The sequence below is a fragment of the Mesocricetus auratus genome, unplaced genomic scaffold, assembly GCF_017639785.1.
Source record: "Mesocricetus auratus isolate SY011 unplaced genomic scaffold, BCM_Maur_2.0 Super-Scaffold_100022, whole genome shotgun sequence".
Taxonomy (NCBI): domain Eukaryota; kingdom Metazoa; phylum Chordata; class Mammalia; order Rodentia; family Cricetidae; genus Mesocricetus; species Mesocricetus auratus.
Window position 1 is genome coordinate 22,887,531 of NW_024429203.1, and position 17,413 is coordinate 22,904,943.

Consider the following 17,413-nt stretch of genomic DNA (forward strand, 5'->3'; position numbering starts at 1 on the left):
AGGCAGGTGGATCTCTGTGAGTTTGAGGCCAGCCTGGTCTACAGCCTGGTCTACAGAGTGAGTTCCAGGACAGCCTCCGAAACAATACAGAGAAACCCTGTCTCGAAAAAAAAAAAAAGAATGGCCATAATGACAAGAGTCAGTTTGGGGTTGACACTGAAGTTTTGGTCAGGTAGGAAGCATGACAGGAATATTTCATAAGATAAACATTCACCGCCGGGCGTTGGTGGCACACGTCTTTAATCCCAGCACTCGGGAGGCAGAGGCAGGCGGATCTCTGTGAGTTCAAGACCAGCCTGGACTACCAAGTGAGTTCCAGGACAGCCTCCAAAGCCACAGAGAAACCCTGTCTCGAAAAACCAAAAAAAAAAAAAAAAAAAAAAAAAGCTAAACATTCACCAGTTTGACACCTGCCTGAGACTTAATGCCCCTGCCACTGGACCCCCCAGAGCTGGCAGACATCTTGCCAAGTGCTTTGAAGACCCCCTGACATATCCTGTAGTAGCAGGTGGCAGACCTTTAATCTCACACTGCATACTGTATAAATATAGGTTTTATTAATAATGACGGAAATCCCACAAATACAACTGGCATCTGTGTAATGAGAAGAACCTGGGGCAAGAACAGAGGAGTGAGCCAGGGCCTGGGCAAGAGTCCTGGGGTCGGGGAAGTCAGGTGCAGGATGAGCCTCCAGGCCCTGCTGCTCTGATATCCAAGGACCAGCTGCTGCCCGGAAGATGAAGATGTGGACAGAAGTTTGAGTTTGCAGCAGGCAGCTGGAGAAGGGGCAGAAGGGCGAATGCCACCTTGGAGCACAAAAGGAGGAGCAGTGGCTGCAGCCAGCTATGCCCAGTCTTGTGCTTGTTGGGTCCTGACCTCCAGGAGGCAGGTCCTCAGTGTCACCCTTGGCTCAGGATGGAGGGAAGGTTGGGAGACAGATACCTGCGGAGGCCAGAACCACGCTGGGTCACACCGGCCTCATTCTTAGCCTCCAAAGTGGGATTCCCTGGAGGAGGTTGACACCACCTCCTGCCACCACCATCAGCTCCATCACTCTTCCTCCAAGCTGTAAGGGATGGCGCGTGTGTGGGGCTGAGATGGCCTGATTGTCCGTGTGCCCGTGACTCCGGAGAGGGGAGGAGCCTGTGGAATTGAGCCTCGGGGGCAGCAAGAAGGGAGGATTGAGGCTTCCCCAGCTCACCCCCCGGAATAAAGTGCATTCTCCAGTTCCAGTGGCGGGTGGGAAAGTGACACAGACATTATTGCAGAGGTGCCATTGAGACCTACCCTGACTGAAGGTTTAGGGAAGGGAGTGGGACATCCCATAGTCTCTCCAATCTCCAGGATTGGGAGTGGTGACCCAGACAGAAAACCCGGCTTCTGTCCCAACAGATTGTCCAAATTAGCCAAAGTGGGTGTGGGGAGGGAGGGGAAGGAGGAGGAAGAGACTTCCAGAGTCCCTCCTTGCTCCATCCAATGTCCATGATGGGACTCCCTGGGGACCCCAGGGCCCAGCCCTGGAACTCCAACCTTATAGCAGCCCAGTTTACAAACACTAGTGTGGTGAGGACCCCCAGAAGGGGTCACTTTGATCGCTTGTAAGTCAAGGCCTAGAGAACATGGGGCTCCCAGGCAAACAGCAGAGGAGGGTGCTTTGGGCAGAGAGGAGGGCAGCAACCTCCCAGTGGTCTTTGCATGCAGGCATTGGACAGAGTAGGGAGGAAGCTACAAACTGCATCAACTTGGGAAGACTCCTGGGCTTAATGAGGAGGGCAGGAACCCTACCTCCAGGGCTTAGCCTGGGAGCCCAGGCCCACAGCCAACCTGTGGAGCAGCTGAGGGAGAGGAGGGCAGCTGCACCAGCAACCAATGCCCAAGTCTACACGTTTGAAACAGTCCCAAAGGGCTGGAGCTGGAGGCTTCCTGCCCAAAAGAGATGGGAGCAGGGCTCTATCTCTCAGACTTGACCCGGTACCGGAGCACAAGGTATGCTAGCAGTCGAAGAGCAAGGAAGAAAACGCCCAAGACCAGGAAGTCCATGTAGAGTTTAGCCTCCTCCACATCCAGCTCTCGCAAGATGATCTGTGGGTCCCGGAATGGGCATTGCTCGTCTAAGCAGGTCAGGTGTCCTCGCTCCATGCCGTAAATGGTCAGGATCAGACCCTCAAAGCCATACCTAGACAAATAGTGGCATCAGAGCAAGACACTGAGCTCAGGACTCCTGTTCCTCAGCAAATCCCCAGAGCCCAGCCACAGCGATCGCAGACTCAGGTGCGAGCAAGGATGCAGGGGCAGACGTCAGACGTGGCACATCCCCTTTAGAGCTGGCAGGACCTCCCAAGGGGAGGGACACACCGACCTGACATAGGAGAGGTAGGAGCTCCACTGCAGGTAAGTGGGGATGGTCTTGAAACTGACAAAGAAGCCGGAGAACAAGAGGACAGGGATGGCAGTGACCGGGCCCACAAAGGTGGCCACCTGGAGGAGAGGGGAGAGGGTGTCAAAGGGTCACCACAGTTCCACCCGCCCCTGGATGGCTCCCACAGGATCCCACCTGTGGGACAACTTTCCCACCTGCAGGGAGTTGGAGGCAGCGCCAATCAACAGTCCCAAGGACTGGGCTACTAAGGCGGTGGCTATGGCCAAGGCTGAGAAGAGTAGAAAGCGGCTGGTCTCAGCCGGCTGGCCTGTCATCCAGTACACGATGCTGCAGTACACAACCGGACATACCACCTGGGGAGCAGCCACAGAGGAGGTTAGGGACCTTCAAGCCAAGGGCAGGGGTCCTAATTCCTCCTACCACTTCTCTGGAGAATGAGTGTTCCAAAGGCTCCTCAGTCCTATACTGCTGTAGTATAAGTCTTACACACTCTTGTCTGGTGTGCTGCTCTTTCGACTAACACATGTTCCCTTCCCCCAGACTACTTTTTTTTTTTTTCAACAGGGTTTCTCTGTGTAGCTGTGGCTGTCCTGGCACTCGCTCTATAGACCAGGGTAGCCTGGAACTCACTGGGATCCGCCTGCCTCTGCCTCCCAAGTGCTGGGATTAAAGCATGTACCACCACTTACCCCTTCTGGGCAACTACATCTTTTTTTTTTTTTTTAAAGACAGGGTTTCTCTGTATTGTTTTGGAGACTGTCCTGGAACTCGCTCTATAGACCAGGGTAGCCTAGAACTCACTGGGATCCGCCTGCCTCTGCTGAGATTAAAGGCGTGCGCCACCACCGCCCGGCTTGGGCAACTACATCTTACACAACCTTGTTTTGATGCTCTGACAGATTCAGGTATGGTGACTCCTTCCGCCTCTGAGGGCCTCCAGTCCTTCCCATCAAGATCAGGGTGTGTGTGTCTGTGTGTCTGTCTGTGTGTGTTAAGCTGTTTGATATGGCTGCTGGTAACTGAACTCAAGCTTTCTGCAGAAGCAATGAACACTCCTAACTACCGAGATATCTCTCCAGCCATATTCATACACATATATTTGTGTATAAATATTATATATATTTAAGACTTGCTTTTACTTATGTGTATGTGTACATGTTTCTGTATATGTATGCCATCTAGATACAAGTGCCCACGGAGGCCAGAAGAGGGTGTTGTGTCCCCTGCAGTTGGAGTTACAGGCAGGTAGGGAGCCACTTGATGTGGGTGGTGGGAACTGAACTCTAGTCCTGTGGAAGAGCAGCAAGCACATTTTAACCTCTAATCGCTGAGCCGTTTCTCTGGTCTCTCTATTATTAAAGAATTAACTCTCAGTAGGAGAGAGAGCTGTTTTTCCTTGAGGCTGCTACCTTTTGGATACAAAGAAGCAGACTCAGGGGCTGGGCAAACATAGAGATCTAAAGTACACCACAGAGACTCTAGGTACTAAGGTTACAGTATATAGATAGGTAGTTGTTTGTTAAATAAGCCTATCTTAGATGCTCTTACCATAAAAATTAAGATGATGGGTTTGTTAATCTGCTTCATGTTTCTTACTATACCTAACCCTTAACATCAATTGTAAACCTCAAATAGAAGAGATAAAGTTCTTAGCACTTGGGAGGCTGAGACGGGGGATTGCCACAAGTTCAAGATCAGCCTGGTCTAGATAGTCTGTTCCAGTACAGCCTGGGCTTGCAGATTGAGGCCCCATTTCAGAAACCCTAAATAAATAGAATAAAATAAATGATATATTTTCCTCGGTAGTGCAGAGAACGCAACCCCAGACATCATGCATGAATGGAATGGTCCTATCCGTCTCCTGTGCTACTGAGTAAGAGCTTGTCTCAAGACAAAACACACACCCACACCCACCCCAACACACACACTTCCCAAACAAGCTCTTGGGAAGTGGGAACATGGCTTACTAGCTACAGCTGTTGTTTCCTGTACAAAGGCTCCCAGCTCCCAGCTCCCAGACAGACAACCAGAGGCTAAGACCTAGCTTGTATTTCTCTCATTAAACTCTGCACATGGCACAGTCTACCTCCCTTTTTGCTGTTTGTTTGTTTGAGACAGATGTCTCCTGTAATTCAGTCTGACCTCAAGCTGTGGATGACCTTGAATTCCTAATCATCCTCCCAAGTGATGAGATTACTGGCCTGCTTGGCCACACCTAGCTAAGGGACACTTTTCTGCAATTTGCACAAAGGTACTCTGTGGATTATTTGTGACTCTGAAGCTTCGAAAAAGGTGGTAATGTGATTAACAAATGCCATCTGATATTTTTTGGAAATTTAGAATACAACAAGCTCTCTTCTAAAAACTTTAGGGAGTCAGCAAGATGGCTCAGTCGGGAAAGTCTGTCATGCCAAGTCTGACAAGAGTTCAGTCTCTAGAAGTCACATACTGGAGGGAGAGAACTGAATCCTATAAACTGTCCTGTGACCTTCCCATAGGTAAATTTCTGTGAGTTCAAGGCCAGCCTGGTCTACATAGTAAGTTCTGGGACAGTCAGAGCTATGTAGAGAGAATCTGTCTCAAAAAATAAATTAAAAAAATTTTTTTTGGTTTTTCGAGACAGGGTTTCTCTATGGCTTTGGAGGCTGTCCTGGAACTAGCTCTTGTAGACCAGGCTGGCCTCAAACTCACAGAGATCCGCCTGCCTCTGCCTCCCGAGTGCTGGGATTAAAGGCGTGCGCCACCAACGCCCGGCTAAAATAAAAAAATTTTAACTTTATGTAATTCTCTCATTTAATTCTAAAGCACAGCTCTGAGGGAGACACTGCTGTCATTCTATTTTAGAGGCCAGGGCACTACTAAAGCAAAGAGAAACAGGGTGGTTTGCACAGTGTCTTACAGCTTGAAAATAAGTAAGGCTCCAGAACCTATGAGCTCTCATTTGTTACTCTGCTATCATGGTCACCTTTTATTTATTTATTATTTATTTTGGGATAGGGAATCACACTGCAGCTCTGACTGGACTTGAACTCATGGCAATGAACCCATGACAGCAATCCATCCATCTCTGCCTCCCCAACCACTGCCAAGTGCTGGGATGAGATGAACCGCTCCACCTGGTTATGGTTATCATTTCTAGTTTGTCAGTTTTTCCCGTTAGACCAACACATTCCATGAGATCACCTATGAATCTGCCCGAGGCAATGGTCAGGCAATGGTCAGGAAAAGGCTCACCTGGAAGGGCACGTCAGCCATTGTCTTGGCCAGGTAGTACGCTTTGAGACTGTACCAATAGTTCAAGTGCTCTCTCATGAAGACCGCCATCTCTAAGGGAACTGAGGGGGGCATGGGCAGGTCAGGCTAAACCTTTGCCCCTGCCTCATGCCCAGCAGCCCCCGCCCTACCCGCCAGGCTGATTAGCTCACAAGTGAGCACCGTCGGCATGAGGGCTGCGAACATGAGGAAGAGCATGGAGAAGAAGAGGAAGCCAGTGTTGTTGAAAACCTTGCTGGCGTCATCACCGATGTGCAGGTAGAGGAGGCCAATGAGCACGCCAATCAACACGTGCGACATAAACCGCAAGTGGGTCAGGACCTACGGCACAGGTCATCAAGAGAAGGGGTATGTGTTCCAGGACAGGGGAGTAGGGGTGGGGGATACAGGGAAGCTCATGCGAGAATAGGAACTCAGGGGTGCCCTGCAGATACACAGAGCCAAGGAGCTCTGGGGGAGGGCAGTGTCCCGTTCCCATCCCAGCTGCTGAGAGTCTATAGCCTACACCTCCTGGCCCTCAGCTTGACGTCTCACCGTGTCCCTGAGGATGGACAGGAAAGTCCTCCTGAAGAGGATGCAGAACTGCGTGAGGGTGCTGGTGGCAAAAGTGTGGCTTTCAATAGGATCCACTTCCTAGAGAGGAGAAATGGGACCTGGTGAGGGGACCCTACCCACCCACCGCCCACCCAGCTCAGTAGATGGGAGAGTTCCGAGCTCTTCCCAGGACAAGGCCCAGGCCTGCAGAAAGAGGAGCCTTTGCCCCTGAGCTGTTCACCATGAAGCTGCTTCTGGGGCGAAAACCTCAGGGAGACGGAGGAAGGGAGAGAGAGCAGATAAAGGTACTTGGTGGCAGGAGACAGGGGGCATCAAGGATCCCTTCTTGGTCATATGAGTCCTTCTTCACTTCATTACCACTAACTCAAAGACCCTAACTGTGCGATCAGGCCGCTGGATCGCCCATTGATTCACAATGACGACAGTGACTAATACATCAATAGCCGAGCCTCTGGCTTTCAAGAGAGATGGCATCTCACCTAAGGAAGGGATCTAGGTGGACCCTGGCTGCTCCAGTGACCTGCTCTTGGCCTATGTGATTTGCTAGCTAGTCTTCCCTCCTGTTCCGGGAAGCCTGTGTGGTCACCTCTGGATAAGAGATAACATCAGACCATCCTGGCCCCAAGGTCAGCAATTGCGTTGGCCAGCCTTTCCAGATGGTCCCTAAGCAGGCATTGAGGGCAGCATGCCAATGGTGCTCATAGGAACTCTGGAGAAATGTGTGAATGAGGAGTCCAAAGCTCAGGAGGTCACACGGCTGTTAACAGTAGGCCTGTTCCAAGCACCGGCTTCCTATTACACAGTGACAGCAATGCCTCTGGGGACAGCTTCTTTGGCAGGGTCATTGTCTATGGTCCCATCTCCCCTTCTCCATTCTGCCCTCTCCACTCCACTCACCTGAGGGCAAGTGGGGCAGTGGGCAGGGACCTCATTCTTCTCAGGGCTGCTCTTCTTCTCGGCCATGGTGCAAAGGCCATTCTGCACAGCCCTGAACAGCATGGGATTCAGGTCTCCATACTCGCCAGAGGCCACCTCAATGACTAAGGGGACACAGAGCAGAGTGCTCAGCTAGGCTCCACCCTCAGTTCCCACAAGCAGGCCAGTCCCTCTTTGGTATATGAGGAAGGCAAGGGACAATGAGCTGTCCGTCCCCAAGATGCCTCCATGACCCAAACCCAAAGTCTGGCCCTCTTCTGTAGTCCACCTCGTCCCAGGAGCCCCCACTTACTGAAGTCAGCAGGGTTGTGGTAGGTGGGGCAGTGTAAGCCAAGCCCCTTCAGATAGGGAATCAGGTTGGTGACCACGCCCTTGAAGATACATTGCCCCTGGCTCAGGATGTAGAGCTGAGGAGGAAGGAACACGTGAAGAAACACTATCAGTGGACTGGGGAGCACTGACACTCTGCCCCTCTGTCACAGGCCATTCTTCTTGGAGACTCAGGGATACTGACCTTGTCAAACATCTCAAAGAGCTTGGCACTGGGCTGGTGGATGGTGCAGATGACGGTTCGGCCCCCATGGGCCAGGGACTTCATGAGGGACACCACTTGGAAACAAGAAGCGCTGTCTAGACCGCTGTCCAGAGAGAGGTCACCAGGAACCAGTGAGGTGGATGGGGCTAAGGGGTGGTGAGTGAGGTGGGGCAGTTTCTGTGAATGGGATGGGTCCAGTGGGAAGGGACCCTCTGGCCACTCTGGCTGGCTAGATTTTGTCAACTTGAACACAAACTGTAGTCATTTGGGAAGAGGAAACATGCATTGAGAAGATGCCTCCATAAGAGTGTCCTGTGGGGGCATTTTCCTAATTAGTGACTGATGTGGGAGGGCATAGCCCAGTATGTGTGGTGCCACCCCATCGGGTGGCCCTGAGCTGTATGAGTGAGCCTCAGAGAACAAATTAGTGAACAGCATTCCTCCATGGTCCCCTCCTCTGCCCCTGCTTGAATTCCTGCCCTCAGGTGCCTCAGTGATGGACTGTGATCTGGACGTGGAAGCCAAATAAACCCTTTCCTTCCCATTTTGCTTTTGGTCATGGCCTTTATCACAGCAACAGAAAGCAAATTAGGGCAAACCCCAGATCCTGCACACATTGTATGGCTCAGATATTTGCAAACCTAGAGCACTGCTCAGTTTGAAAAACCAGCACTCAGGAGGCAAATGCAGATGGATCTCTGTGAGTTTGAGACCAGTCTGGTCTACAGAGCAGGTTCCAGGACAGGTTCCAAAGCCACACAAAGAAACCCTGTCTTGCAAAACCAAAAAAGAAAAAAAAATGCCAGGCACCTTTTGCATAACAGGCACTGAAATGACAGGAGCCTATGTTGGACTGGACTGAAGAGAGACTGACAAGCTCATTGTTGACTTGAGGGGATGTGGAAAGTGTAATAGCAACACCAAGTGAAAGACAAGGGATCAACCACGCCATAAATGCGGCAGGGGGTGGAGTACAGTTAGAGAAGGTTCCTGAGACTAGAAAGAGGAAGAGCTTGTGAAGGGACAATGGGAGGAGTCCGGATGAAGGGCATTCCATGCATATGACACAGCAAGGGTCAAGCTGAGGGCCGTGGAACACAGTGTCTGATGGGAACTTCAGGCAGCTCAGCATTATCGGAACACACAATATGAAAGATGGGAGCCGGGAGTTGGTGGCGCAAGCCTTTAATCCCAGCACTCGGGAGGCAGAGGCAGGTGGATCTCTGTGAGTTCGAGGCCAGCCTGGTCTACAGAGCGAGTTCCAGGACAGCCTCCAAAGCCATAGAGAAACCCTGTTTCGAAAAACCAAAAAAAAAAAAAAAAAAAAAAAAAAAAGAAAGAAAGAAAGATGGGAGAAGAAGCCACCTGACTATTCTGATGGCAAACGGGACTCATTGTGTGGTTTGACGAAGGAGAGTGGAACTTGCTAGGCTTGCTTAGAAAAACCATTCTGGCCACAGGTTAGAGATAGGTGCCTGGGAGCCTGAAGGCAGGGAGATGAGTCTTGGTGATGTCCTGAGCTCAAGCACGAGGGATGGGGCTGGGCAAATGTGAGAGCTACCCAACGGAGGATCTGATGACTAATGGCTGCTGGAGGAGAAGGAGATGTCAATCAGCAAGGGGGAGGAGGGTGCATCCAGATCTCTACCTGGATGAAAGACAGGGCAGCTTGGCTCCAACTGGATTAGCAAGGATGGAGTTCCCAGAAGGCTGCGAGCAGGAGATCTGGTCTCCAGCCAGGAAGCCATGAACCAGACACCACATACAGCCTAGCTTAGGGCTGAGAAGAGGGGAACCCAGGTCAAGAGTAGCAGGGAGATACCTGGTAGGCTCATCAAAGAACATGACAGGTGGGTTGTTGACCAGTTCCAGGGCAATGGCCAGGCGCTTCCTCTGCCCTCCAGAGAGCAGGGCTGTCCTCGTGTGAGAGCAGGACATCAGACCCAGGGCTGTCAGGATCTCTGTCACCTGCAGGCACCCCACCCAGCCCCAGTCAGCCTCAGCATCTCTGCTTCCCCTAAGCAGCACCCCACTTTCACAAAGCGTGGCCCTTGTTCCCCACCCAGCTTGGGGCCTAGAACTCATAACCCTCGGAATGGCCTCGGAATGGCCCCACCCCTTGCACCCCTCCCTCCCCCACTCACCAGTTCCTTCTTCACCTCTTGCTTCTCACTCAGCTTCAGGTTGGCAGAGACCTAAAAGGTGATAAACAAGTGAGGGAGGGATGTGTGTCAGGCCCTGCCCAGCCCCTCCAGCTCTGCCCAGCCACCCTCTCCTCACCATCATGGCTTCCAGCACTGTGAGGTGTGGCAGAAGCATGTCGTCCTGCATGATGTAACAGGACATCTTGCGGAAGGTCCTCAGATCTCGTGGCCTCCCATTAACCAGGATCTGCCCCTTCATCCCAGACTCCCTGCAGGGAGAATGGTCGGTGATGGGCACCGAAGCCGCTTCAGAACACCCACGCTCCCTCAGGAGGTCCCCTTCTGAGTCCTGCCCTGCTTCCCTTCTTCATGCTCACCTATACCCTGCCAAGATGTTCATGAACGTGGACTTGCCGGCCCCGGAGGGGCCCATGATGCCAATCAGCTCTCGGCGGCAGAACTTACCGGACAAGCACTTGAGGAGGGTCTTGTAACCTGCAGCAAGGACAGGAGGAGTCATGGTAAGGGCTAATGATCAGAGGCATCCTCAAAAACCCTTAAAGAGGGGGCCGGGTAGACAGCTCAGTCAGTGAAATGCTTGCCACACAAGCACAAGGAAGGACCCTAGTTCCATCCCCAGAACTTACCTAAAGTGCCTGGCTCAACCTGTGCACAGTGGTCCCTGCCTATAACCCCAGGGCTGGGGAAACAGGGACAAGGAGATTGTTATGAATTCAAAGTCAGTCTGGACTAGAGTCTGAAACCCTGTCTAAAACAAAACAAAATAAACAAGCAAGCAAAAGGGCAGGAGGTATGGCTCAACAGTTAAGTGTGAGCACAGCTCGTACAGAGGACCTGAGTTCTGTTCCCAGCACCTACTCTCAGTGGCTTGCAACCACCTGTAACTCAGGTTCCAGGGGTACGATGCCCTCTTCTGGACTCACACACACACAACACACACACACACACGTCAAAATAAAAATTCATCTTTGACAACAATAAGAAAAAGGCTGGGACTGATGATTTGCACTTGTAATCCCAGTGCTGAGAAGATTAAAACAAATAGCTGGACCTCATGGGCCAGCCAGAGACCCTGTCTCAAAGAGCAAGGTGGATGGTGTTTGGACATCTGAGGTTGACGTCTGGCCCCCCCCACGCACATGTGAGAACACACACACACACACACACACACACACACACACACACACACACACACGAGGGCACACTTCTTAGAAGAGGATTAATCATAGGCGAGATAACCACTGCTGAGTGGAATTGTTAGGATGGTCAAGCAGCCCTCACACAGTAGCTCCCACCATCTTATCCTGTCCTGTCCCTCAGGAATGACTGCCATAGTGTTAGCGCCCCGGGGCCGAACAGTCTTTTGAAGTCTGTGGGAAGCTGATGCCTCTCCTGATGGCTATAGTGAGAGCACTGAGGTTCTAGGAAGCCAGGCTCTGTCCTCACCATCGTGCTTGCTGTCTTACATACTCCGAGGACACTTCCACTGAGCAGCCCAAGCTGGCTGCCTGTCCTGTGTTCCTGCAGCATTTTTCAGATGCCAGCATATTTGTCACTCCATGTGCCTGTGCCCACGCCCCTCCCCCAGCCTCTTAGTCAGGGAACATCTTGGGGGAAGGGTCTATGTTTTATTCATCTTTCTTGTCTGTCTGGAATGTAATAGATGCTCAGTAAATGTGTTTTTTGCAGAGCTTTTGCTCTATTCTGGGGAGAAAAAAATGCCTTCTTTGTGTCTTCTCTGCCCTACAAGACTGTCTCTCCAGCCCCGAACACAGCCAGTACAATCTCACCTGTCATTCACTCGCTGGACACCTGTCATTCATTCACTGGAAAGCAGCATGTGCATAAAGCACAGCCGTATGGAGTCGGGTGGATCTGGTTCCAACTGTGGATCCCCATTACCAGCTGTGTGGCCTGAGGCAAGCAGCTTACCCTCTCTAAGCTCCAGGTTCCTCATCTGTAAAATGAGGATAGTGGTGCCTGCCTCATAGGGTTGTTGTAAGGAGTTAATGAGCTAACATATGTAAAGCATATGGCTCAGTGCTTAGCACAGATAGTGCGTTTCACAAGGCATATTGCGTTACAATTCTGTTCAACAAATGCTTATTGAGATCTACTATGTATTAAGCTCTGTACCGGACAGGAGGCAAAAATAAATAAATAAATGAAGGGCATGGTTTCTGCATTCAAGAAAGTCACAGACTGAGTAAGACAAATGGACAAGAAAACACAATGTGAATGGAAGAGAGGAGAGACGGGACTGCAGTAATTCACCCTCAGAGGATGCACAATAAGGTGGAAATCAGGGGTGACTTCATGGAAGAGGTGGCATTGGAGCTAAGGAGGAACAACAGAAGCCCCCAGGCTTTAGGACAGGAAGCACTGCTATATCGCAATTCAGGGACAGAGGACAGAGACTGCACGGAGGCAAATGACGAGTGGGCGGGTGGAGATAGGGGTGGGGTGGGGTGGGGTGAGGCCATGGGCCAGGCCCTTGACAGCTAAGCTCGCAGACCTGCTGTGCTGAGGACAACTCAAGCCTTCATCCCTCACCTGGTCCACGGTCCACTCCTTAGCAGAGACAAGGAAAGTTTAGCTCATGTAACTGCTGTCCATGCCACCCAGGACCATGCTCACTGTTGGACTGGATGACACCAACTGCCTACTCAAATCCTGTTCACCCTCAGCTGTTCCTCCCAAGGCCACACAGCCAGGTCTTTACTGGGAGAGGAAGGTATTTGGTCTCAGACCTTTCCTAAGCTCTCCTCATGGTCAATCCGAAAGGTCCTGGCCGCATCTCCAGTATACATTCCACAGAGCCACTCTCACAGGAAATGACTTCTTGTGCAAGGGAAGAAACTGCAACTGTGAACCTTCCCCTTGTCTGATGCCAGAGCTGATGCCAGTCAAAGCCAAGGCCTAGCACAAATATCATCTTACACTCACTTGCCTTTCATAAGGCACTTTCAAGATGCCAATTCAGCTGAGCTCCTCAAGAAGCCCATGAGAAAACTCAGGCCAAGAAAGGACATTCAGCCGACCAAAGGCTTCCCTCGGGCTGAAAACATTTGTCTTCTATCTCCCCCGTATCACAACTGTGAGGGACCTGCAGACTCCCACCGGAGAGACAGCAATGGTCTAGTCTTGCTTCAGTCAATAGTTCTGTAATTTTGTCAAATCACTAAATCTTTCAATCTATTTATCTAGGATTTTGGAAATGAGGTCTTTCTATGTACTCCAGGCTGGCCTTGAATTTAAGACCATCCTGCCTCAACCTCCACTGTGCTGAGATTACAGGTGTATGCCATTATGATTGGCAAGTCACTTAATCATCAGGGTTTGTGATCCCTCATCTGTAAAAGAACAAGAGTTGGCTGGGATGTAGCTCAGAGGTAGAGTGCCCGCCTAGCATAAGGAAAGTCCTGGCTTCTGCCTCCAACACCATTAAGAAAAAGATGGCAGTACTCCCTCCCAAAGACTTGATAGGGTTCTTATGTTATTAAGTGGGGTCACTAATAATTAATTGAATGTGTTTGAAAAAATAAGTGTCATATACAGTCAGAGGAGACTGGTGACAGATCCTCACCCAGGGAAGGCCCACTCTCTTCCAGATCCCTTACTCTTCCCCTCTCTGCCACCCTTAGTCCTGTTCTGTCCTCTCCAGAGGGGAGAAGGAGCCAAAGAACAAAGAAGCCAGGCAAAGGAGGGGAGAGGGCAGAAGGGGGCCAGGACTAGAAGAGAGCAAAATGGATAAGAGGGTAGATGAGGCTGGCAAGGTCAGAAGGGCAGAGTTCCTAGCCAGGGCACCCACCACCCTGATAAGGAGAAGTACCTAATCTAGCCACATTTCTTTTTACCAGAAAGTTTTGAAGGCCAAGGAAATAACGGGGATCTCGTTCCACCCAAGCCTGGTCTGAGAACTGAAAGAGACTGCTTAGGCCTAAGGTATTGAACAGGGAGCCCAGACGCCTCAGGGTCACTGGTTCAAACCCCGCTGACCTTTCGGTCACCTATGGAAGTGAGAGAACATGTAGAGACAGTTCACATGGGGCCCTGTTCTGAAGACAGTTCACACGGGGCCCTGTTCTGAAGCACCCCAAAGCGATGACACTGTCTCAGCTCCACCCCTAGCCCACACCCAACTCTGGGAAAGAAACCCAGCCTCTAGGTTCCCAGCGCAGCTAGGACAGGACAGGGCTCTGGGAAACCTGTCCTGAAGGGAGGAGAGAGAAGGAGGTGGAAATGTGTGCTGGGCTTTGGGCCTTGCCCTGCCTCTTACTAACAGGGGACACTGGTCAGGTTACCCAGCATCCCCAAGCCTCGGATTCCTTATCGGTAGCATCTCTCCTGCCTAACTCCACCCTTCCTGCTTCCAGGGACTGTGGCAAGATGTGAATGGAGTGAGATGCAGGAGTGAGGCCATCTTTAAAAGTGGGTAAGTGGGTGTAAGGGTGCTGTTGGACACTGAAGAAAGCCTCCACAGACAGAGCACGCCCCTTCCCCAAACCAACCATCTTGGCATGGATACAGAGAGAGAGAGACTGAAAGAGAGGGAGACTTAGAGAGATTGAGAGACTAACTCGAGGACCAGAGGTCATAGGGTCTATTTAGAAGGGAAAACTTCAAGAGTCCATTGAACTTAGCTTCCTAGTGCTGCAGATGTGGGGAGAAAGGATATTGTACCCCAACTGGATGCAGTGAGTGAGGATAGGAACTACAGAGTGGGAAACCCCCAGGCCTTATGCTCCTGAAGAGGCAACTCAGGGAGAATCCCCAGGCCCCCACGGGGCTGCCACGTACCCCGTTTTCGCCAGCAGGGCCCCTCCCTCACGGAATAGGACAGTTCCACAAACTCGATGTCCACAGCAGAGCGCTTGGGCAGGTGAGAGAAACGCTGTGCTTCTGTAATATGGTTCTCCACCTTCTTTAGATGCGTGGTCAGCACAGGGGGCTCTGCCCCATCCTCCAGAGCCACAGCCATGGCCACCGCCCCAGGCCCCAGTCCACAGCCCACGGCCTCCAGTGCCTTCTCCGCCATCTCACAGCCGGCCTGCAGGAAGAGGGCCTGCTTAGCTCCGGACAGACCCTCCAGCCCTTGCTCCAAGCGCCATAGCTTTCCGATGCTGCCCCGCCTCCACTCCCCCTAACCGTGCCTCCTTCTCAGGGCAGATCCCCAACTGTCAGCACCTCTCTTCCCGCCGGGTCTTCTGCACCGGGCAGCACACTCCTAGGGCAGTGACACTAAGTCGCGACCTCTCCTCGGTCCTGGGCAGTTCTAGCCTGGCCTGGCCTTGCCCGCTCCTCCCTCCCCGTCTCGGTCTTAATCTCCTTACCCCGCAGGCCGGCAGTCCCTGGGGGCCGGGCGAGGGCGGCCACCAGCTCGGAGGTCGGGGAAGCGGGACTGCACAGGGTGGGCCCGGGAAGGCTCTGGCCTTGGCTCCGCGCCCCAACTCTGCACGGACTGGCACCACTCCTCGGCCGGCCTCCCCATCCCGCGCCGGCGGCCGTGTGCCTCCGGACTGTCCCCAGAGACAGCCACAGACCCCAGCCCCTCCACGTCCCCTACTCGCCTGGTCACCTTGACGCGCCTCCGGCCCGCGAGATGCAGGGATGCTCAGCAGAGATGCTCAACCTGGATGCTCGACCCGGATGCTCGGAGCCGCAGCGCGGGAGGTGGACACTCCCGGCTCTCCTCACCTGCCTCCGGTGGTGCCGCACCGGCGCCCCGGCTCCCCGGCTCCCTGTCCCGGTGGCCCGGGCCGGGGCGGGGCCAGGCCGGGGCGGGCAATAGAGGAAGGCCGGGTTCGGGTCAGAAAGGATGACACAGTGGCAAGAGAGATGGTTGAGGTGTCGCCCCGACTTCACTTGGATGAACCCACCAGGTTCTCGTAGTGTAGTCCAAGCGCTCGTCCTTTGGAGCTAGTCCGGCGACAGCAGCGTTCTCTCCCAAGCTTCTGCTCTCCGGTCCTGCTGCTCTTAAAGGGCCCGTGCCTCCCCACACCCGGAGGGTGGCAAGGATGGAGGTGTCGAGAACAACGCCTGCAGCGTGGGGACCAGAAGGGTCGCTTTTATGAACCCAGGACTGAGAGTTAGCGGCATAGGGTCAACCCCGAGGTCGCTAAGGGAAGGAGACTTGAAGTCCCTCAGAGGGGCAGATCCTTGGGCAGCAGGGTGAAGATTCCATCATGCCCAGGGGGTTGGGAAGCTGTCAGTCTATCTGCACACACAAACCCCTCATTGCTTATCTCCTCCAGTTCAGCTTTGGAGCTGAACTCCACCCAGCCCTAGTACAAAGGACTTCACTGTATAATTCTGAGGGTATAATGCTTGGGACTTTGAGACAGCCTTTCTCACACCTATTCACATCTCTAAGGGACACTAGTTATGAAGAGGCAGGGAACAGTAGTTATGACAAAGCTTGCAGGCAGCTCCAAGGTTAACCTGGGACCCAGTCACAGCCTTGCTTTGACCATAAAAACCAGCCAGATACAGGTCTCCAAGCTAGCATAGGATGATCCGGGAGGCTCCAGGGCGTGCACAGTGGTCTTCAGACACTGTCTCAGACGTCTGCTTATACACATGTGCCTTCTTTCACCCTTCAAGCTTGGGCTCTGAGTCCTCAGAGAGTGCTTATGCTGACACCCCTCCCCCCCACACCTTATTTTGGCCCTTTCTCAAACAATTACTCTTGGCCCCTGCCTGCCCTATCCTGTGTCTTCCAGGGGTAAGTAGGTTAGCCAGCCGAGACACGTGACTTGAGCTTTTTAGTTCCCACCCGCCACACAGAGTGGCGGATAGGAGGGAGGCTACTTAGAGGGCTGCCACTGCTGAGGCTTCTACCGCAGTGGTAGAGAGGCTACTAGCAGTCAAACACCCCCATCCTAAGCCTCTCTGCAGCCTGGGAAACTAGCGACCCCTGTAGGGCATGCCCATGCTTCACCCTGTAACTAAGAGGTTCATGGGAGTTTAGAATTTGTCTTTCCCAACTTCCCTTCATCCCCTGTCCTACCTATGTAAGGCCTTTCCTCAGAATCAGCCTTCCCATTTTTCAGATGGATCCTCCACACTTCAAATTAATCTCCAATGTCTCACGACAGACTCTCATTTCCCCAATGATTGCAATGTGTGTGTGCCTCTGTGTGTGTGTGTGTCTGTGTGTGTGTTTGGGATATGTCTGTGTGTCTATGTGTGTGTATGTGTGTGTGTCTCAGGCTGTTGCTAAGGCTGGCTTTGACCAGTCCTTATACTACCACCCCTTGAATGTAGTTATTGCAGACATATATCACCAGGCCTAACAATTGCATTTATTGAACAGCTACTATAACCTAGACATTCTTCTTGTATCAATCTTAATATCTCTATGAGGCAGGATTTTTATTTTGTTTTGTTGAGACAGGGTCTCACTATGCAGCTTTAGCTGGACTGGAACATGTTACACAGACGAGGCTGGCCTGGAACTTTAGAGATCTGCATTAGGGGCAGGTTTTCTAACCTTCCTTTGGAGAAAAGAAACTGAGAAATAAGAAGATTAAACAATATAACCAAGGGACAAGCATGGCAAATCCAAAG

The 17,413-nt window shown here is 52.2% G+C and overlaps 1 protein-coding gene across 3 annotated transcripts; it reads right to left on the reverse strand.

Moving 5' to 3' along the window:
• Positions 1-535: 535 nt before the first annotated feature.
• Positions 536-15,560, reverse strand: Abcg4 (ATP binding cassette subfamily G member 4). 3 transcript variants are annotated; one of them, XM_040730036.1, is made up of 15 exons: positions 15,423-15,560; positions 14,645-14,894; positions 10,201-10,318; positions 9,960-10,092; positions 9,824-9,874; positions 9,502-9,647; positions 7,659-7,782; positions 7,437-7,551; positions 7,106-7,248; positions 6,188-6,286; positions 5,806-5,974; positions 5,615-5,715; positions 2,575-2,733; positions 2,360-2,478; positions 536-2,176 (listed from the first exon to the last, which is right to left on the reverse strand). In XM_040730036.1, exons 2-15 carry the CDS (start codon positions 14,880-14,882, stop codon positions 1,951-1,953), a joined length of 1,941 nt encoding a protein of 646 aa, XP_040585970.1. In that variant the 5' UTR covers positions 14,883-14,894; positions 15,423-15,560; the 3' UTR covers positions 536-1,950. The 3 variants fall into 3 exon arrangements, with proteins under 3 accessions (XP_040585970.1, XP_012968479.1, XP_040585971.1); XM_013113025.3 differs by having other exon boundaries at positions 15,415-15,547; XM_040730037.1 differs by lacking the exon at positions 15,423-15,560 and adding an exon at positions 15,178-15,195.
• Positions 15,561-17,413: the final 1,853 nt, after the last annotated feature.

Excerpts from the sequence above, each read along its gene's own strand:
- Abcg4 (XM_040730036.1), bottom strand. The coding sequence starts at position 14,882 with ATGGCGGAGAAGGCACTGGAGGCCGTGGGCTGTGGACTGGGGCCTGGG. Across the intron at positions 7,783-9,501 it reads TTCTTTGATGAGCCTACCAG|CGGTCTAGACAGCGCTTCTT; the intron begins GTATCTCCCTGC and ends CTCTCTGGACAG. Across the intron at positions 2,479-2,574 it reads CTGCCTCCAACTCCCTGCAG|GTGGCCACCTTTGTGGGCCC; the intron begins GTGGGAAAGTTG and ends CCTCTCCTCCAG.